This window comes from Momordica charantia, assembly GCF_013281855.1.
Source record: "Momordica charantia cultivar OHB3-1 chromosome 4 unlocalized genomic scaffold, Mcharantia_2.0 BLBB01000004.1, whole genome shotgun sequence".
NCBI classification, from domain to species: domain Eukaryota; kingdom Viridiplantae; phylum Streptophyta; class Magnoliopsida; order Cucurbitales; family Cucurbitaceae; genus Momordica; species Momordica charantia.
In genome coordinates, this window is record NW_028275162.1 from 25,802,531 (window position 1) to 25,823,751 (window position 21,221).

Below are 21,221 nucleotides of genomic sequence, written 5' to 3' on the forward strand. Positions count from 1 at the left end.
AAAATCTATTATGGACCACTCGCTTCTTATGTCGCGCCCGCGCCACTCGCAGGCAGCGGCGCTGGGTCTAGTATGAATTGGCGAAGGGCCGTTCGTTGTGTTGAATTGTCCAGAAATTACATCCACAGATGAAAATCCTTACGGTCTTCAGAGTCTCTCAAGCCAAAATTGGAGTGCCATTTTCGTTTCAATCTCAGGATTCTGCTTCTCGTTCATTCTCCCGGATTCAATCTCCACCTGAACGGTTTGCCGTCTTAACCTTACTCATAATTTTCCGTATTTTGGTTGCTTTATTCTTGATTGGCTACTCAGAAATCGTTGTAAAGGACTGTAGTATGTTTTCAAGAAAGTTCGCGGGCAGTAACAGAGATTCGCATCTTTAGTTTCGCGATTGAAACTCTGCGAGAATAGGATATTAGGAACTACATTTCAATTCCATTTTCTTTTAGGAGACTACGTACTATGCTATTTTGATCAGAAAGATGATATTTATCATTTATTATTGCTGTTCGTAGTTTCGTTTATTTATTTACTGGCAACCAAGAAGTGAAAAGAGCTTATGATGATCACAGTTCTTTCGGGATTGCATTTGACATCGATGGGGTTGTTCTACGTGGCCACACTCCTATTGGAGGGTCTCCCAAAGCTTTGAGAAGGCTGTATGCGGATTCTACATCCTCTGGTATCGATCTATCCACCGAAGTGAAATTTTCAAACTATAAAAACCAGAAAATCATCAAGGTGCTGCCCTTTTCTTGGTTTCTACAAAAATAACGTTTTCTTCAGGTGGAAACACATGAATAGCAGTTTATTTTTATTTTTCTCAACAAATCGCCTGGAAGTTGATTTTGGGGACTGCCTAATCAAGAGTGGAACAACAAGAGTTGCCATCTACTTGATTACTAAATTGATGTTATGTAACATAGTCATTTTTTCTTGTTTTGGTGTATATTGTTTTGCTTTATTGCTTTTTGGGCATGGTTCGGTAAATTGACTCTGTATCTAATACAAATGATGCTGCTGTTGTGTAGGTCCTTTGAAAGTTCCTTTTCTTTTCTTGACCAATGGTGAGTTTCTCGTCCTTTCTTCATGGTATTCAATGTTGTCTTATAGTTAATTTGTTGAAACGAACTCACAATGTATGTATACCACTGTTCAACTATTCCGTGAAATGGATTAGCCAGCAATATGAGCCAATGGTTGAGTGCATATATATGAGGGAAAAAAGCCTTATTATTGCATTTTTGCCAGCTTTTGTAATTGCATCTGATGCACAAAAAATTGTTTGACAATTTATTCTTGCGAATACTTACCATGGTTATTAGCACAACATTTTCCCCCAACCTCACCAAAAGATATGCTAGTTTCTGATGCTATTGTAAGTGTACAGCTATTTCATGACAGTTATAGAGTTCCTCGTGATCGTTTTTACTTGCTGAGCATTATATCCAATTATACATTGTGAAAGAATTATAAAAGATAGTTATTTAGCATATAAAAGATGACAATATTGTTATTCATTTTCTTGTGTAGGAGGAGGTACCCCAGAGTCCAGACGCTCCATTGAATTGAGTGACCTTTTAGGAGTGAATATATTACCTTCTCAGGTAGTTATTTCTCACATTACGATCCTCCCTTTTATACTGAATGAGATGCTGCTTTCTCAGCAATTTATTGATTTTGTCGGCTTTGTCGTAGCTCTCATTTTTTTTATATCTTGATGCAGGTTGTACAGGGCCACTCAAGTTTTAAAAGTTTGTTGAGTAGGTACCTTCATATAAATTTGGAGGGTACTTTTTCCTTAGTTAACATATTTTTTGAAGTAGGAAAAGAAGAAAAAGGAAAAAAAAATTAGTACAATGAAACTCACTATACTTCATATAAGGTTCTGCAGAAGATAAAACTAGCTTATGCAGTTGCTACTTAAAAAAGTTTTCGGAGATTTCTTCGAACAGCTTTCTCCTCTGTATATTATTAAGCGATAGGAATTTTTGTCCCCCTACTAAAAAAGAAAAGGAAAGGCCATTTGAAGGTTGTTTTTAGGTTAGCATGAATATAGTGAAAGTGAGCTAAAACTGAATCTTGGAATGACATCATGGATAAATTTTTTTAGATTACTGAAGCTTTGAAATAGATACCTTAGGGACCTGGGCAATAAGTTTGGGTCTTCTTATTTACCATGCTAAACTCACAGATTTTAGCTTATCTTATATTGTCAATGATATTTTGCATCATGTTTCTTATTATCGTCGGCATATGCTTTAAATTTTGTATTTAACTGCTTTTGTTTACCTCAGGTTTGAGAATGAACTTATCGTTGCAACTGGAAAGGGTGAGCCAGCTCTTGTTATGTCTGAGTATGGTTTCAAGTAAGCTCTTAGCCATATGTCTTGGATTATCTTTCGTCCAATGCCTTCAGAGCTAGTTGGATCACATATGATAATATTTTATTCCTCTACAGAAAAGTTTTCTCCATTGATGAGTATGCTTCCTTCTTTGAGAATATTGATCCTGTATCCCAATACAAGAACTGGACAACCAAACAAGATTTTGATTTGACTAGCAACCCTGTGAAGTTGATGAGGAGAAGGCAGAGTGTTTTCTCTGAAAGAGTGAAAGCGGCTTTTGTTGTCAGTGATCCTGTTGATTGGGGCAGGGATATCCAAGTACTCATTCTCTCTCCTTTATTCTTTGAATTTCTGAGCTGGTAGTTGTATAGTGGGTTGTAAATTTAGCTGTTAAGGCTACTTGTTCCAAACTTCCATTAGGTAAATTTTACTTCATGTCTATAAATTTGAGTTACTAACATTTGTCCAGCGACAAATAATTATTATAGGTTTTGAAATTACTTGGCTCTTCAATAGTAACATCTGTCTAGGACTTTGTATAATTTACTGGGTAATAAATTAAAAAATTTTCTCCAGTTTGATACCTCCGTAGACTTCTAATTCATTTCACTTGTAGATAAATTGTGAATCAATCGATGAAAATTTAGATTGCTAATCATCGTACACGAATATAATATATTTTATTGTAAAATATTGTTGAAGATCTATCATTTATTATTGAAATTGTGGAAATTTGATACTGCCGCCCACCTGAAAAGTTCAGATTCTTAATTGAACATTGTACATCTTTCAATCCATCCAAAAATAAATAAATAAAAAAAAAATCTTCAATAGTTTGTTGAACTTTTATGGTAGTTGAAATTGCAAGATGTTAATACCTTGTGTTACCAAAACAGAATAAAATATTGAACTATTGCAATGCTTCCCACAGTAGTAGTCTTCGCCCCATAACCTTTAACCATTTCTGATTTGCTTTCTTAGTAAATTTGAAGCTTGGTTTTCCTTTTTCCCTTTTGAGTTTCCTTGACCAGGTTTACTACTAAGATTCAGATTCAAAGAAATTAGCTTGAAATCGAACTTTGAATTCAGCCCCCTTGCTTGATGCTGACCTCTTGATAATAGCTATTTTTGCAAAAGCTTCAAACTCATTGATGAATGAATTAGGTTCTTTGTGATATTCTAAGATCTGGAGGCCTTCCAGGACAGGAGAATGGGAATCAGGTGCCTCTATATTTTGCTGCAGATGATTTTGAATATCAGGTTAGTTTCAAAGATTATGTTATGTATTACTTATGCAAATAATGCTTATCGATTGAAATAACCGCCAGCACAGGGTTACATCTCCTAATGGTGCCGTGCAATTGTTTGTCATTTCTCTTACTCTGCATCTACCTAGCCTACCATTCTCTCCATTAGTTTTTAAGGCTACAAATGCCATTGCCAGTAAAATCGAGAATGTGTCGATTGGATTTTTTGTGCAGGCTGCATTTCCGTTTAAGCGGCTTGGGATAGGTGCCTTTAAAATTGCACTGGAAAGTATATTTAATAGGTAAAGTTGCTATCTTGTGTCAAAATTTTCTCCATTTGCTGCTTAAAACTCAGGAAACATGGCAATATTTTGGCCCATGAATTGCCCCTTGGTTCCTAGGTGTTCGAGATTCTCTCTCTTTTCATTCACTTACAAGCTGTGTTAGAAGTGCTACTAATTTTGATGGTTTAAAAGCTAATTCCCTCGTGTTAGAATTATTACCACTCCAAGTATTGATTAAAACTGTTTGATCTTGAGTCGCAGGATTCACCATAGACCTCTCGAATATGTAACTTACGGGAAACCAAATCCTCTTGTGTTTAAGAATGTTGAAGTTCTGCTGAGATAAATTCTCTCATCTCACTGTGATGATCATTTTGTGAACAATCGAGATATGGAATTTACTCGTTTTAAAACACTTTATATGATCGGCGACAACCCCGCGGTAGACATCAAAGGTGCACGAGAGGTTCGTCATTTTAGCACTTGTAGTTTCATCACCTTATTGTCATTGCGAATAAATATTTCGCATTGTGAAAACCAGATTTTAATATCCAAAATCGACTTGTGATTTCAGGCAGGACGACCTTGGTTTTCTATTTTAACTAGGACAGGAGTGTACAGGGGCGAAGAAAATCACGCCGAGTTTCCTGCCGATCTTGTAAGTAGAAAGTTGATGGATAAAAATGCGTACAGAACTTACAAGTATTACAATGTAATCACATTAATGACTATAATGTCTGCCCTATTACCTTCTATATTTGAGTTTCTTTTTCGATTATTGCAGGTCGTTGATACCATTGAAGAAGCAGTGGACTATATTTTCGAAACTGAGTGCATTTCTTAATGCCTTTTGATCTCTCATTTTTCATCCTAATTCATTGTGTTATGGTGTTACAATGTTCTCCTATGTCACACATAATTATAATATCCAATGTTCTCCTTGAAAATACGAGAAAACATGATACTAAAATACCTTGTGCAAAAAAGAAAACAGAAACCGAACAAATCCGCGAGAAATCTTTTCTTTTCAGAATATAAAGCATCAGGATTTGTTCTACAAGCTGTGGGAGCAACGTTGAGTTCTATAAAGCATAGCATTTGGAAGCTTGGCATAAATGAGGGTGATAGTATGTTATCCAGGCGATATTACAATTTTTCTTTCACCGAATTGATAAGAATTGTTTAGGCTTAAAATTGAGAAGTCCATATAAGGGATGTAGCTTCCCAATTTATATTATAATCAATTGGTTCATTTCTTTGCTCGTCAGATTTATGTGGAATTTTGTTTTCTTGAATTAACTGTACGTAGGGTTTTGAGAATTTGAACCTTCAATTTTTTTAATTGAAAATATATGGTTTAACTAATTTAGTTATGTTTAGGATAGCTCTAGAAATTAAGAAAGGAGAATAGACAAAATGATACAAAAGACGTCCCCTGTTTCTTATTATTATTGATATTTGCTCATGGTACAATATTTTGGCCGAGGGGCATAGACCACAAGCATTAATAGTAGGAGACAAGTTAAAGGTAGGAAAGAAGTTTAGAAGAAGAAGAATTCAGGGGTATGGTGATTCAGAATCCTTACATGTTCTGGGCAAAGATGGATTCAACGACCCCTCGAGCAATCGGGTGATAACTCTCACGGGCTTCGGCATATATCTTCTTCGCCAAAATCTTCTCTTCTTCCCTCCCGGGGCCTTGTGTAAGAGCAGTGTACAGAGGACGGAGGTACTTAATTCTACCAACTGCCGTTAAAGTGTTCTCGACCTCAACATAGCTATCTCGATACTTCGACACAATTGCAATTTGAAGAAATGCAGCTTTGACATCATAATTCTTTGATTCTGAGAATTTATAACGGCCATCTAACGCCTGGACCTACACAATCGAACAGATGGTACGAAAACATAACTATCATATGAAGTTCACGATTGCTCATGGAAGCATCAAACTGTAGAATTGAGATCAAGAACCATCTTTGGTTCCAGAAAATATAGACTTCTTTTTTTTAATTTTTCAGAATTGATGCTGTGTAGTTTACGTTGTGGATCCCTACCATAAGAATTAAGAATTGATGCTATGTGACTTATGTTGTGTGCTTACGGTATTTTTCAAAATTGATGCTGAACAATACTATGACCAGCCAAAGGCTTAAACCAAAGATCTCATGGAAGGCACTCTATCCAAGGTCCTTGCCACTACACCATCCTCGGGGATGCACGGACTCATTCATAACTAAAGAACCTAATTTGAAAGATAAAAGTTGAAGAAGACACTCGTTTTTTGGGCAAGTGATATCAAGTCGCTGTCGTTGAGTTGAGTAGTTAAAAGCATCTCTACCTTTTCTAACAAGTCATGGGTTCGAGTTCCCTTTTCTAATAACTCATATATTCAAATTCCTACTCCAGCCTTTGTAGCATAACATTCTCAAGGAAAAAAGAGGGGTTGATCATAAAAATCAGTACCTGTGAGGCTTCAACAGATTTTGGCAGATTCTGCAAGTACAGCTCCCATTCTTGCCCTCCCCAATCAGCAGTTTCTTCGTCGGTCGGCATTTTACCGAGCTTAAATTCATTGGCGAGCGCTAGGATCGACGTGTACAAACTAGAAACTGGTTCATAAGCATCTGGAGGGATACCAGTGCCCTCAGTCCACATTACCAAATCTACCTCTTTCTCAATTCCAGGAATGGTTGCTTTCATGAAATCAAGAACGGTTTGGGTATCAATTGACTGGAACTTAAAGGTTTCAATATATTTCTTAAGAAACTCATCAAACTTAGGCCTTCCCACCTGAAGATTAAGAGGATGAACATTAGAACAAATACAAACAATGAAACAATAAAAAGGATTAATATAGTTTGAAGAAACATTATAACATACCTGGCGTTCAATACGCCAAAGGAACTGAAAACCCTTCTCGTAGGGTATTTGAGAATACACATCATCTGGATCCACGCCTTCTTGGTTGTTTTTTAGCTTTGTGAATTCCAAATTATCCTTAAATCTTTCAACATCCTCTTGCAAACCCTTCCAACCTATTCCTGTATTGAGAGTAGCTGCATCCTCCCCTTGCACAACCTCAACAATTCTCCTTTCAGCATACGTCGTAAAACCCTACCGCCATCCGTGACAAAAAATAGCATTAGAAAAAGGATAGAGAAACAAAGGCTCTCAAAAGAACAAACAAGCCTCTTCTGGGCACAATGGCATGATTGAGAGTTCTATTGCCCATAATCATAACAAGCCAAAACTAGGATCTTCCAATTATTCCATCAAGAACTGCCAGAGAAGAACAAGATTGAGATCCATTTAAGCTCATTAAGTTTGACTCTTTTCTTCCCAAATCAACCCATCCACACACACACTAACACTAGAAGAGAGTGGAAAAGAAAATTAATTTGCACAAAAACCTCAGCAAGAAATCAAGGCAAGAGTTTGCACAACTTTTTAAAAATGAAAACCAAACTTTAGTTTGGACCGTTGAAAGAATACAGAAAAAAGGCCACTACAAAACAGCCTGCACAAAAAGACAAAGCTAACAGTAGCAAAAAAATCTAGAGAACAAGGGATAAAACTGTTGTTATAAATCAATGAGGACCCCAATTAGGCTCGCACGATACTTGAACCAGAAACTGAAGTCAAACACAACTCACTTCTCGCTAGAATCATTGATTTAGCATAGAACAGAACAAACCCGAGTGATTTGATTTAATTTGGGTAAAAAGTTCCCCGGAAACCCTAGTTATATCTAAATGAAATAGCAACCAATCAATTGGAATGAAGACAAAAAGGAAAAAAAGTACCTCGTTCAACCAAAAATGTTCGTTGTTTTTGTTAGTGATGAGGTTCCCAGTCCAGCTATGAGCAAGCTCATGAGCAACCACATGCGCACCCGTAGCATCCCCCTTTATCACCGTCGGCGTCAAGAACACCATCTTCGGATTTTCCATCCCACCGTAAGGAAAGCTCGGAGGTAGCACCAGAAGATCAAATCGGTCCCAAACGTACGGTCCATATAACTTCTCGGCATGCTCCACCATCTCCTCTGTCCCTGAAAATTCAATCGCTGCAGCGTCGAGCTGCGAGGGCGCCGCTTCCCCATAAACCCTAGTCCGCGGCCCCACTTCCCTGAAATCGATCTCTCCCACGGCAAACGCGAACAAGTACGGCGGGATCGTCTGCTCCATCACGAACTCTTCCACCACTCTCCCTTTGCCGCTCCACAGCGAAGCAGCCCCTCCGGCCAACATCGAACCCTCGCCAGCAACTGGTGAGCGGCGCTCCACACTTCGCGCGGCCATCACCGCCGAGAGCTCCCCAGGGATATTCAGACGCGCAGAATAACGCACCCGCGCCGCCGGAGTGTCCTGGCAGGGAAAAATCGAACGAGCGTGAATAGCCTGGCACTGCGTGTACACAAACGGATGCGTCTTGTTGTAAGTCTGGGCAGGAGTCAGCCATTGCAGAGCCGAGGCCGTAGGAGCAGTGCTGAAAATCACGAGGAAAGAGGACTGGCCGGAGAGCGAAACGGAGAGAAGAGAGCCTTTGATTTTGTCGGGAGGAGCGAGTGAAAACGGTATCGGAGCACGGGATTGAGGATCAACAATCGAATGGATGGTGAGAGAACGAGTATCGAGAGACAAAGAACCAGAGTACGAACTCGCGAGAGAAATTAGGGCAGAACCATGAATGATCGTGGAAGAAAAATCGAAGAAGAGAGAGAGGGAAATGTGATCAGTGAATGGATGGGTAGAATCTGTGTAAGAGTGTGGGTCCACAGGCGCCATTGTTGAAGTCTTGAAGCTCAAGAACTGAAAATTGGTCCGTGAATTCAGAGAGTGGAGTTGCAGAGCCCTTTTATAATGGCGGACACGGCCCACGTGGCGCGGACGAACCCCATCGGCTATCCCATCCTCTGTAATAAATAATATATAAATGATAAATTATATATTTTTTATTTTTTATGGTTTCTATTTATTGGGTCTGGATTAATTCGAAGTTCCTATTGGTTCTTCAGATTTTTTAACTCAGGTGTTGTAAGATTTTGAATCTGTCGCTGTTGTTAACTTTGTTTGTTTCGATTTGTGCCACAAAATATTTAAACATGTTGAGAATTCGTGATGATTGAAGAGTAGCAGCGGCGTTATATGTTGAGAATGCGTAACTTTGTTTGACGACGTATTAAAGCAGTTTAAAATACAATAATCGAATAAACACGACTTTAAGAGCTTATGGATCTAATAAAAAATTTAATAGTATAAAGTATGAATAAACATAATTCTATTTATCAACTCGAGAATAGCCTATATTTTCCTAAATAAAAGATCGTGAGTTCAAATTTTTATTCCCTCAAATTGTACCCAAATAAAAATAACTCTACTTACACTATAGATTGAAAAATATTATATAGTTAATAAATTCTACAAGACCATTGAATTGAGACTCTTTGATCATTGGTGGATAATACTTATAAAGATTGTCTCGTATTTTATTTAACCAATCAATTATATATAAAAATTTAATAAATTAATATAATTTTTTTTAATTCAACAATACGTGGGAGTGAATGTTCTAATTACCAACAAAGATTGATGATGCAGGAAATATGTATGAACAATTTTAAAGGGTAAGAATTTAAATCAATTTCGAAATAAAATAAATATATTTGTGTAAGACAATTATGCTGACGTGTGTTTAGAAGCTGTTTGAAATTAAATATTTAAAAGCCATTTTCATGGTGGTGTATTTTATGGTAGTACTTGTAGGTGTAATAAGTCCACTTTTAATTTTGATATCATTAAGAAAACACACACAAAGAATAAAGGATAGTGCCTGCTTTATGCTCTCTCTCCAACCTTCCCAATAGCCATCCTCCGTTATTACATTCTGTGTACTTTATTCTGTTGCACTAATGAGATTAAGGTGTAAACAATAGATTGGTTATATATATATATATATATATATATATATATATATATATATATATATATATTCATCTACTTTTAAGATATGTATTTTGTTTTTTTAGTGGAACGAATAGGAGTGGATTATTCGAATCTATTATTAATTATTGTTGAGGTAAGCTCATGTCGACTTAAAACTATCTATTTTGATTTAAGTACTTTTAATTTTGGTTCATTTTAGCCAAACCGAACACAGCTTAAATGGTTAATACACCCCCTTGTTTGAAAAATAGAAAAATTGCTCTAAGGCTTAGCATCGGTCAGTTAGAGTCGGTTTTTTGTCGACTTTGATACCATCTATTTCCAAATATGGAAATTGACGAGTTACCTGCAAAGCTTGGCGTCGACCGAACCAACTGTCAGTTTAGTAGGTCGGTTTGTTGAAAAAAGGGCGATGTTATTTTTTTGTTCAATTCCATTTTTTAATTTATTCCCATCTTTTTGGTAACCTAAGGTCTAAAAACATAAAAATAAAACAAAAAAAAAATTAATAGACATATTATTGTCGGTCGGTCGATCAGAATGTGAGGGTGCATAACCACCGACTTGACCGATTTATTGATTATGATCAAAACCGACCGACTAAAAAACCGATCGACCGACGTAGGTTCGATCGATTCGATTTTTCGTGTCTATTTGCTCACCCCTTGTTCAAAGTTCAAACCTATATCCCAAAATGGTTTGTTTGTACTCAAATGAAAAATAAATAAATAAATAAAATAATAATAATAAAGTTATTATTTGAAATAGTTGGGCAAAGGCCCAGAGCCCAAACGATGAAAGAGGAATGGCCCAGATACGAAGGAAACTGGCTAACCTCCAATGGAGCCCATGCTTCCATCAACAGTGAAGATCACGATTCATTTCCACGCTCTTCGCTGCGCTTCGATCTTCCATTTCTGCTCCCTTTCATGCCCACGATCCTGTAGTTGTTGATGCTGTCACGCGCCTTCACGCACAGCAGCAGAGCACGGGAACCGGCGGAGCGAGCGGCGGAGTGAGCAGCGAAGCGGAAGCCTGGGGAGTGGTCAAAGATGGACGATTATACGAGAGAGATGATGGACTTGAAGACCCTTGTCACTCGCACTCTCGAGAAGAAGGGCGTCCTCGCAAAGATCCGTGTAATTTTCTTTTGTTTTTCCTTCGCTTTTTTTCCAATTTTGACGCTGTTTCGATCGGATTCCCCCCCCCCTTCCGGCCTCTGCAGATCTTATACTCGATTTCTTCCTGCTTGATTTCTTGGAATTCCGGGGTTATTATGGGCGAGCAGTACGGAATGTGGTAGATTAGAGCTAGGGTTTTGTTTCTACTTGCTGCTTTGAGAGGAATTAGGATGGAGGAGAGTGAATCCTTGTCTCTCTCTCTCCTTTTTAGTGTTAAGCTGGTTGGAACCAGAATGCAGTTACTTCGAAAATTGAGCCACTGTCCTAAGCTTTCAGCGATATCGTATGAAATGAGTTTAGGGTTTCTGTGCCTTTGGTGTCTGGGCAACTGGGTGGACTTGGCCTCTCGTTATTCATGGGTGTTATAGAGCTATTGGATCTTACACTGGTTGAGAAGAAAATTTTAATGTCAATCCCCTGATATAATGGAAGCTTCGTTGTGTCGTGGCCTTCAACTTGTTCTCATTGGAGAAAGTCCTTGAGAAGTGCATTTTGACACATTGAAAGAATACTTAGACCACTTCTCGTATCCTTCATAGATTATTATTTTTGAGTTGTATTGAGCTTTGACATCGATCTGATGGTAGGGGTCTTTAGAAGACACTACCTTTGAAGAGATATTCAGTCTAAGGCAGTGCCTTGAAATTGTGGGGTCTTTCTTGAATTCTCACTTACACTTTTTCCCCAGTTGTCCTGCCACTAATTGCCCTCCTGTTCCATAGAACAAATTATTCACCTCTTTATTTTTTTTTCCTTTGGGTTACATACCAGGCTGAACTTAGGGCTAGTGTATTCGAGGCAATTGAAGAAGAGGATCGTGTTATTGAGAAAGATGAAGGGTTGCCACCTGCATTACTTGGTAGTTGCAATGATCGAGCCAAGCAGCTTCACGCTTCACCATCAGGTTCGATTACACATAATTTTCTCCTCGCTTGAATGTTACAAAATTAAAAATAATTTATTTTGTCCATCTTGACAAAATGTGCCTTAAGAACTTTTGATAATGGGATTTTTAACGTGCATTATATTTCTTTACAGATAATTAAAGTCATAGAATCTACAGTGTGAATAGGGCGAACTCAATTATTTCAAACTTTTGATGTAGTTATTCACTCTTAAGTAATCTATCTATCGTTACTTTGGTATTTGAATTGCAGGGAGGCTGCTTACTGCTCTAATTTGTGAATACTTAGATTGGGCTCAGCTAAACCACACTCTAAAAGTTTATCTCCCGGAGTGCAATATGGTAATTGAGTAAATTGTTGCTTCATGTATACCAAGTTCTCCAATGCACCCACGAACAAAAAAAGAGAAAAATAGCAGACCAAAAGAATAAAAGGATATAAAAAGTTATACGAAATCTAATGGTCTTTTAATTATGCAGCAAAAAGATTCTTGGAAAGCTGAATTGAAGGAATTTAGTAGTAAAAATGGATATGATCTTAACAGAAATGGAGATAGTGGACCTTTGCTCTTGGATGTGCTTGAAGGATTCTTGAAATTTGAGGTTGGTTAGAATAGATCTTATTATAGATTTTGTTGAATTTGAATTCTTCGTGGTGTATATTTGCTTACTATTGTATAGTATTGTTGAAGGATAGTTATTTTCTTCAAAATTTACGGTAGATGTAATTTCCACAGGGTGCTCTAGTCTAGACCCAAAGCTCCAAGTTGAAAACTTAATAGCTTAAAACCTTGTTATCTTCTGGAGCTGTCCTTGGCTTGGTTGAAGTCTTATTGGGATTAGTGGGGTTGAGTCATGAGCATAATAGTAGTAGGCAACTAATTTCGGCCTCACAAATCTAAATGTTTGTTTTTGTACTTTGATGGTTTATTCTTGCCCCCATCAATATGCGACAGTTCTTGTAATATTCCAGTTTGGTCTTTGAGATGCAATCTTTCTCAAATAAACCTGCTGGGTTCTACTGCAAAGTGCAAACTCAATTAGGTGTGTATTTTTCCTTTGCACTGGGTATCGCAAGTCAATAACAGTCAATGATAAAAATATGGAGAATTAACTGTGTTACTTCGAAGAATAAATTAATAGACAGATGTTCAAATTGTCTTTCCCTGTTACCTTACCTGTGGCCTTGGGAATCTATCTTTGTTCTCTGTTCTTTTCTTTTCCTTTTTACTGGCAACTTATTGATCTTGTTCATTTCTTTGATAACAAATCAGAATTTATCTCAAACAAGGGGTGCTGGAAGGAGAATAACCACTTCAGAATCTGATTCAATGTCCAGTCATGAGTCTCGAAACAGTAGGAGACCTTCTTCATCTGTTTCAGGGGGTTTACCTCCTCTAGGAAGGTAAACACATGCCTGAACTAATAATATAGCTTCATTTCGTTCCCTTACCTAATTGTTGCTACATTCCTTTTTGCCTTCCCTAACTTTGTTGTATATTTATTCAGGTCTGGTGCTGGTTCACAGTCATCCGGTAAGTCATGTAGTTATTTATTAAATGCTTCTACGCTTGCTCTTCACTATTCATGTGATGATTTAAGCTTTCAGATAGGAGGGGAGGATCTTCAATGTCTGGTTACCGAAAAGATGAATACAGTTGGAGATACGATGGCAATGAGCTTCCAGAGGATGTAATCAGAGCCTCAACTGCTTTGGAAAACCTGCAACTGGATCGAAAAGCTAGAAATCTAACTTCATCATGGCGGTTTGTTCTGACCCTGAACAATAAAATCTACTATTTATTAGTAAAGAATGACCTTTTATTGTGTGCATATATAATGTTTTCCTTTGTGTCTTTCCAAAGAAAATTATGACTGTTTAATTGTGTGTTTATATATGACATCCTTGTCTCTTTCCTAAGAAACGTTTTGATTGAAAGACCTCTTCTATTCATATGAAATATGAATGAGAGCAGAAAAACCTTGGGCCACCCAAAGGAATGTCGAGGATGTAAAAAAAATAAGATTATCCTCATTAGAATTACTGCACAACAACCACCAACTAGGCTGACACATGCTGGAAAGGCTCTAAATAGCATCGATGGTGTCAAGTTGTGCGTGAACTCTTCCCTTTTGAGGGCTTTATACTGGTTTAGAAATATGTCTCCCTCTGGAACGAATACTCTTATATCCAAAATCAGAGAAGTTTTGTGGATGAGATTTTCTCCCTTTTGTACCGTTTCAACTTTCATTTGATCAATGAAATTGTTTCTATACAAATAAGAAAAAGGAAGCCAAGTTAGCCAGTTCTTTTATCAAGAAATTGCGTCTAAGCCTACAAATCAAAAGAAGGGGAATCAACCTAGGATTCAAGAGACAGATTTTATAGGTGAGGAAAAGCAGTAAAGAGAGGCCTATATCAAGGGGAAAGACCGACTGAATTAGGGTGAGTTTGCTCCTCTGAGAAGGAAGTCTTCTTCTAGGAAGAAAGATACTTTTGAACCTTCTCAACAATCGAACAACCAAATCTTGAGGCCGACCTAGCAAGTTTTGGCTGACTGCTGTTGATGTAAGCCAACGGGCGTTTAGTCGTATTGATAGCCCTTACAGGGGATTGAAGTGCACTATTGATGCCCAAAACATACTAATCCTTCTCAGAACAAAAGAAAATAAAGTCATCTCTGATCTAAAGGAATGCGAGATGCACCCAAGTATCACCCTTCTTAACTTCATATGTGAGATGCACCCGAGTATTAAACAACTCAAGTCCTCATTAATCTCCTCATCTTTCTTTTCTTTGAAACTCTGCAGAGTATCACCCCTCTTAACTTCAAATGCGGTTCTAACTCTTTTTCTTCTCTATTTCCTTAATTCAACTTATTTACTGTTTGTCATTCTTAAGCTGGAACCGTAAAATCGAAATTGTGGATGTTGTTGCAGACATGGGGGAGATGGCATCGGCGAGGATGATAGCAGAGGTGAACATATGTGACATGGAGGTCGTGTACTCTGTGCACAATGATCAAGCGAGGGTAGTGCTGATGTTAAAAGATTATGTAACTTGACGTGTTTAAAATGTTCTATTTGAGCTTTTTTTAGTTACCCCTCTGTTACTATCAACCCCTTTTGAATTCTCTTGACCAACTCTGAAGCCATGCTGTAGTTTTTATGTATTTTGAGTGAAAAGAGAATGAAAAAGGAGGCATTCGTCAATCATTTGTGAGATCATAAAATTAGCGTTATATGCTCGTGCTTGGTTTCATAATTTCAGTGCCTCCTTTTATCATGTACTCAATTGATGGTATTTTATAGACCTCAGTCCTGGTTTTTATGGACCTATATTTGACTAATTTTACAACTTATTCTAGAGTGGGCTATTTTTTCAATTCCACTGGCCTCCAACCATTCTATTTGCAATAATACTGGGTGCTTATCGGACTGTTGAGCACCATAAAATTTTTATATTTTTACGGCGTCATGATCTTGGGACACGCTTTTTTATGGATGATCGGTATACATACATTCGTACGAACACAAATATTTGTTTACATGCATTCGTGAAAGATTTGAACGATTGAGGTCGAGACAACGTGTCCACCTAATGCTGAAACTAGAGTCCGAGTCAGAATCAAAGGCCATATGATCCTAGCGAAATATTTGAAGAAGAATCCCAACCTGTAGACTCCAAAAGGAGTTGTTAAGAAACAAGGTAGCAGATTTCAAAATGTGCTATTGATATGTTCCAGGCAAGTGGACACTGCATGAGCCACTTAATTTGCTCATTGTTCCTGAAGAAAGTTAGGTCTGATAAGTTTGCCCGTTCTAATTCTGTTTACGCTCCATGTTTCTTCAGTTTGATGCTTTGATAATCACAGCCACTCTATCATTCTCTATCTATTTATTTACCACTCAATTTCTGCTAGTTACAATAACGCATCACATTTTCATTTTCAAGCTCTACACTTCGAATAACCAAAACAAAAAGAAAAAGGGTGGAGAAGACTCAATTTCAAAAAGAGACAAAACGAAAATTGAGAGGCAAGTTGAACAGCACCTTAAAAATATGACTATGAACAGTGAGATGATCCAATCAATGGCAAGCCTGGTTTTCTGGTTCATCGAATGAGAAATTCGTCTGTAGATTCAATGTTACCAAGAAGGTCAAAAGATTTGTTTCTCATGGTGTCTTTGAGGATTGTGATCTGACCTTCCCTGAGAAGTATGTCTTCCTCGAGGACTTCTATCTTCTTTTTCAATAGATTAACCTCCGAATTAAGTAACATATTTTTTTCACTGTATTGTTTCACTTGGTCCCACATGATATCCCTCTCCTCAGAAATCTTTGGCACAGTTCCCCTAATGATCGCCAATTCTGTAGTAGATTCTTCAAGGTCATTTTGCAGCCGGTTCACATTCTCATCCTTTTTCAAGATCTGTAAATGATGAAGGACGTTTTCATATTTGAATTCTTCTTAAACCCGAGGATTAAATCACGAATCTATTTCAGTTTGAGACATGAAAATATGGAGGAATTACCTGGAGTTCTAGATCCTTTAGCTTGTGAGAAATGCAGGATGTGTTGTCTTGTGCATTTTGCACTTCACATCTAAGAATATGGTTTGCTCTAGCTGCCGTTGCAATTTCAGCTTGGAGCTGCTCAATTTCCAGCTCCTTAGAGAAAAGTTTCTCTCTCAACAGACAAGTCAGTAACCTTTCTGCTTTGAGCTCAGATTTTAGAACATGCTGCAAGAGAGAAATAAGATATAAAATGAATGCCCTTATCAAACTTCATAAATCCAGTCATGATTTAGAATACAATAAATTGACATTAGGGATGCTTGTACTAGATTCAGAGACTACCTCTGCAGCATCACAATTTAATTGCATTGACCCATCTGCATTTGCACACTGAGAATGGACTTCCGAAGCAGCTAGGTTAAATTTCTTATGCAACAATGAAGATACTATCTGTAAACTCCGTTTTAAGCTTTCAGTTCCACGCTTCAATCCCTGAACTTTCACCTCAGATTCAATCAAATATAGCCCATCCAAATTGTTCTTCACGCCTTCCATTCCCTGCATACTTTCTGAACGACAGTGAACTTTCTCTTTGATGAACTCAAGTAAGTCTGCACATAACTGGGAGCTCTCATTCAACAATGTTTGCCCTTTATGTTGTAGACAATCAACACGTGCTAACATTTCCTCATCCAGCTTGATGGTTAAAGCACCATTATCTTTCCCACTATCTTTTAAGCGGTTGAATATGTTTATGTTTTCATGCCGAAGGGAATCAATTTCAAACCTGCAAGATTCTAATTCCCTTCTCAATGCCAGTTCTACTCCAGTTAACCTTAATTGCTCCATCTGCATTTTTGCCACATGCTTATCAAACCTTTCAATTTCTTGGTTCTTCCCTAATTCTTGAGTAAATATTTCCTGCAATCCATTTATTGTTTTCTGCTGGTCACAGCAAGTCCTCGTTAACCTTGTTGTTGATTTATACAACTCCTTGCATTCCTTATCCTTCTCCTCAAAATGTCTCTTAAAGGATTCTCTATCTTCTTTAGCAGTTCTGTACTTATCTTGCAATTCGGAGACATTCTGCATCAATACTTGGTTTTCATCCCTTAATTTGTCCATCATTATGGTCAGGTCCGTAATTTTTTGCTCCGAATTTGATATTATGTTTCTATTCTCTGTGTCCCTCTCATTAAAAAGAGAAACTTCCCTTTGTAAAGATACATTCTGTTCTGCTAGCTCCCGAACTCTTTCACGAAGTCTCCGTTCTTCGAATTGGTACTTTTCTAGCTTTAATGACCATTCATTCGACCTTCTGTCCAGCTCTTTCTCCAATTCTGACTGCAACTCGTTCTTTTCTTTATTGAGCTTCTTAGTCTGAGAATCCAATTTTTCCTTTGCGAGTCTCAGCTCTTCCCTTGCAGAAACCCTTTCAGTAATTTGGGACTGTAGAAGACTTGAAACCTCAAGTGCCAAGCTTATTTTCTCCTCAGTAATATGTCTAACTGTCTGAATCAAACCTGGAACTCCTGTCCTCTGTTGAAGAAAGCTCTCCCGGTCACGTTCTTCTCTGAAGAGCACGACTCTTTCCTCTGCCTCCTTGGTCCTCCTCTGCAGTTCTGCATCCATATCCTCTTCAGTCTCAACAAGGTTTAACAATTCACTATGATTTATAATGTTCTGTCTATCGAAACCAGAGCACTCCATATTATTTCTATTAATAGCTTGGGAAGGTTGACGTACTGAACAAAATTTCTGGGGAACTGCATCTAAGTTGGAATCATACCATCCATTTGAGGATCTATCATGTATAATATCCCCTATGGTGATTGGTATACTTTTGTCAAATCCCTTTGGACTTGTTTTAGGAATGCCATGAGACTGGGAGAGTCTCTCGATAACATTCTTCGCAATGGTCCTTGGAGATTCATGTCCTAACCCATTTTTAGCATACTTCCCAGAGAAGAAGTGATAATTTGAACCTGGAAATTCTTCAGACGGATGACTTGTTGGCTCACCATCAACAACAAATTTTGGCGAAGTAGGTGCTGTACATCGACTTCGTGGGGGCCGCCTCCCACTACCACTTTCAGGGTAATTTCTGGGAGGAATATTGTTTTGGGGTCTTCTTGATTCATCCTGTTGCTCTCCATCATCAATATATCGATCCAAGATTTTGGTTGAGACATTACTAGAGGAAGTAGAAGAGTTTCCTGAAGAATCACAATAACTTTGGGATGAAACAGCAGAAGAGGGCCTCTCCGTTACAGCTCCATAAGTATTATGTGCTGTCTCAAATTGCTTTGCCCTACACTGTCTTCCAAATGGTGGTGTTTGACAGCTAGCAATACCACAGGCAAGATTATTCAGTTTTAAGCATTAAATATTTGATCAAGAAGGATTAAGTGACTTGCATAATATAGCACCAATTTTATGGAAACACTAGGCAACAAAGTCTCATCATGTTCTTAGACAACTGGTCTAAACCTTACCGATCTGAACGTTCACATTGCTGATCTGAAATGCCAATGAAGTTACTGGATAGAGACCCATTTTTATCTTTTAACCTAGAAGAACTCTTATCCTTCCCGCCATCAAGAAATGATGCTGAAGACAATGATCGACTTCTTCTAAGACCAGCACCTGCATTCAAGTAGTCAAATATCAGGTTTGCTCTTTCATCAATTGGTCTTGAAACTACCTGCAACGTTGTTCAATTTACCTTCAAATGGATGCTCCATGCAATCTTCTTTTTCTGTTCTTGATGAAGAAACCACGGTACTACTGTTGCTAGGCGCTGAAGATCTGAAGAAGAACAACTTCTTCATGTATAATCTCGATACTGGATTTACTCTAGCTTGTGACTTTCTACGGATCCTTGTCCCCTGCTCTTCGCTACCAAGCCTTCTACAAATGGAAAAGAATTTGGATTTTTAATTGGAACAAAGAGCCACGGAAGTAAAGCATTCATCATATACACTGCTTAATATGTGAGAGAAATAAATATGTAACTATACAAGGATAAGAAGCATAGATATAACTGCAACGAAAATAAATAAATAGATAAATGATTGCAAGAGGGAACTAAGTTAGTTATTCATCCAGAAAAAAAACTAACCGATACGAAAGCGTTGAGAAGTAAACTGAACAGATGAGAAAGATCCAAATACTGAAAAGACAGTTTTCGACAGTACTCTTTAGTGACTGAAAATCCAAAAAAGAGAGAAAATTTCAATGAATTAGTCAATCACCATTATGCCACCAATGTGATTTTCCAAGAATTAAGGAAAATATGAATTACAGTCGAAAATACGCAGAAAATTCATAATCATTAATTTTCCCGACCTTTGTTCGTTGATATAAATTCGATAGGAAAAAAAAGGCTAATGACCTACTGAGCTCGGTCAAAAGGAAAAACAACCAGCCTTCGGGCTAAGCAAAGTTTTATGCTGAAAATAATGAACTACAGAAAATTATTCTGTCCCCCCCCAAACCCCAGTTTTGGATATCATCTCAGCGCATTTCACGGAAACCAAGCGCCACGTATACAATTCTTACTCGGATCCTTTCCTTCTCCTCAATCGTAAAGTACCAACATCAACTATCAATCAATCCGCTCCACTACTCTTTGCCGATCAACATTCAATAACAGAAAGTTAAATGCAAAATAATCAATCGTCGTTAATTCAACAGAATAACAAGAATCAGTGACTTACCAAGAGAAGACAAGTAAGATTCTATTCAGAAATGAAATTCCAAGAGAATACTCTGCTCGAAGCTCCAAATTCGCCGGGCAAGGGTTTGGGAAAGCGCCGGTGAGTAGAGGAGTTGAGGCCGGAAAGTATCCGGCGACGGCGGCCGGAGAGCAGAGCGGGAAGCAGAGAGAGAGAAGCAGCGGACTTTGGAGGAGCGAGGGAATAATCAAGTAAAAGGAAGCATGTTCTTTTTCGCTTTTTTGAAAATGGGAAGGGTAATTATGTCCAATCAGAATAATTCAAAAGTTTCAGTTACGATGATACATACATATATAGCGGCGTGCCCGTTTATGTGGAGATAATCACCTGCTCTCGATCTCATTTTAACTTCTCATTTATTTATTTATTTTAAATATCATTTTGATCTAAAACTTTCAATACGTTCCATGTGGTTCTCCAATTTTTAAAAAATTCATTTTCGACATTTAATTTTTTCTTTTCTTTTTAAGTATAATATATGTGGTAGAAGATCGAACTTATAACCTGCTAGTTTAAGTTAACTTATAACCAACATGATTTATATAAATAATAATAATAATTTAAATCAATTTGAAACAAAAATTATCCCCCATTACCAAACAAATAGGGAAGTTTCCACTCATCTCCAAGAGTGTGATTTTGCCATCCCACCGGTGCTCTCCATAGTACTAAATTTTTGCATGTTTATATTGGGTTTGATATCGACATTAAGGATGAATCAAGATTTCCATAACATCGTAAAAAATTGACAAAATATAAAAGATATCAAACAATAGATATCATGAATATGAACTTAAAAATAATAAGTGGCAATGCTATGCATCATTGAGGGTGGTGTAAGGCTTTGGTTAAATATTAAAATTATACAACTGTTGAAGATCCAAGGAGGGTGTTGTTATTTATTTCTCTATTTATAATTATTTATTGATTTTATACATTTGGTCCAATGTTGTTGCTATTATTACGCTTCCTGTTGATGTTCAATCTTTTTAGTTGTAAAATGAAATTATTTTTAATAAAAGATGTATAGTTTATTTTATCTATTTTTAATTTA

At 37.5% G+C, this 21,221-nt stretch overlaps 3 protein-coding genes and 1 pseudogene across 6 annotated transcripts; 2 read left to right on the top strand and 2 right to left on the bottom strand.

The window, feature by feature from the left end:
* Nucleotides 1-5,146, top strand: LOC111006243 (mitochondrial hydrolase YKR070W-like; annotated as a pseudogene). Its single transcript, XR_015790265.1, has 12 exons — nucleotides 1-244; nucleotides 573-682; nucleotides 1,032-1,067; nucleotides 1,534-1,607; nucleotides 1,727-1,767; nucleotides 2,298-2,369; nucleotides 2,462-2,666; nucleotides 3,513-3,608; nucleotides 3,830-3,897; nucleotides 4,141-4,345; nucleotides 4,454-4,537; nucleotides 4,664-5,146. The product of XR_015790265.1 is annotated as a mitochondrial hydrolase YKR070W-like (transcript).
* A 150-nt stretch (nucleotides 5,147-5,296) lies between these two features.
* LOC111006242 (peptidase M1 family protein) lies at nucleotides 5,297-8,765 on the bottom strand. Its single transcript, XM_022278036.2, has 4 exons — nucleotides 7,686-8,765; nucleotides 6,763-6,996; nucleotides 6,346-6,672; nucleotides 5,297-5,758 (listed from the first exon to the last, which is right to left on the bottom strand). The coding sequence occupies exons 1-4, from the start codon at nucleotides 8,667-8,669 to the stop codon at nucleotides 5,462-5,464; spliced, it is 1,842 nt and encodes a 613-aa protein (XP_022133728.1). The 5' UTR covers nucleotides 8,670-8,765; the 3' UTR covers nucleotides 5,297-5,461.
* Nucleotides 8,766-10,681: 1,916 nt separating this feature from the next.
* On the top strand, nucleotides 10,682-15,125 carry LOC111006471 (protein TONNEAU 1b). Its single transcript, XM_022278434.2, has 8 exons — nucleotides 10,682-10,966; nucleotides 11,780-11,912; nucleotides 12,166-12,254; nucleotides 12,393-12,515; nucleotides 13,187-13,317; nucleotides 13,422-13,447; nucleotides 13,522-13,678; nucleotides 14,853-15,125. The coding sequence occupies exons 1-8, from the start codon at nucleotides 10,880-10,882 to the stop codon at nucleotides 14,902-14,904; spliced, it is 798 nt and encodes a 265-aa protein (XP_022134126.1). The 5' UTR covers nucleotides 10,682-10,879; the 3' UTR covers nucleotides 14,905-15,125.
* A 710-nt stretch (nucleotides 15,126-15,835) lies between these two features.
* Nucleotides 15,836-20,430, bottom strand: LOC111006030 (uncharacterized). Of its 3 annotated transcripts, XM_088123027.1 has the most exons (7): nucleotides 20,150-20,430; nucleotides 19,552-19,637; nucleotides 19,156-19,340; nucleotides 18,926-19,076; nucleotides 16,773-18,774; nucleotides 16,449-16,655; nucleotides 15,836-16,345 (listed from the first exon to the last, which is right to left on the bottom strand). In XM_088123027.1, the coding sequence occupies exons 3-7, from the start codon at nucleotides 19,259-19,261 to the stop codon at nucleotides 16,028-16,030; spliced, it is 2,784 nt and encodes a 927-aa protein (XP_087979153.1). In that variant the 5' UTR covers nucleotides 19,262-19,340; nucleotides 19,552-19,637; nucleotides 20,150-20,430; the 3' UTR covers nucleotides 15,836-16,027. The 3 variants fall into 3 exon arrangements, with proteins under 3 accessions (XP_087979153.1, XP_022133459.1, XP_087979152.1); XM_022277767.2 differs by lacking the exon at nucleotides 19,552-19,637 and having other exon boundaries at nucleotides 19,156-19,337; XM_088123026.1 differs by lacking the exon at nucleotides 19,552-19,637.
* Nucleotides 20,431-21,221: the final 791 nt, after the last annotated feature.

Coding starts and splice junctions, on each gene's coding strand:
- LOC111006471 (XM_022278434.2), top strand. CDS start 10,880: ATGGACGATTATACGAGAGAGATGATGGACTTGAAGACCCTTGTCACT. Junction 11,913..12,165: donor GCTTCACGCTTCACCATCAG/GTTCGATTACAC, acceptor TTTGAATTGCAG/GGAGGCTGCTTACTGCTCTA. Junction 13,318..13,421: donor GGTTTACCTCCTCTAGGAAG/GTAAACACATGC, acceptor ATATTTATTCAG/GTCTGGTGCTGGTTCACAGT.
- LOC111006242 (XM_022278036.2), bottom strand. CDS start 8,669: ATGGCGCCTGTGGACCCACACTCTTACACAGATTCTACCCATCCATTC. Junction 6,997..7,685: donor AACATTTTTGGTTGAACGAG/GTACTTTTTTTC, acceptor GGATGGCGGTAG/GGTTTTACGACGTATGCTGA. Junction 6,673..6,762: donor TTTGGCGTATTGAACGCCAG/GTATGTTATAAT, acceptor CTTAATCTTCAG/GTGGGAAGGCCTAAGTTTGA.
- LOC111006030 (XM_022277767.2), bottom strand. CDS start 19,261: ATGAAGAAGTTGTTCTTCTTCAGATCTTCAGCGCCTAGCAACAGTAGT. Junction 19,077..19,155: donor CATGGAGCATCCATTTGAAG/GTAAATTGAACA, acceptor ACTTGAATGCAG/GTGCTGGTCTTAGAAGAAGT. Junction 16,346..16,448: donor TAAAGGATCTAGAACTCCAG/GTAATTCCTCCA, acceptor CATCATTTACAG/ATCTTGAAAAAGGATGAGAA.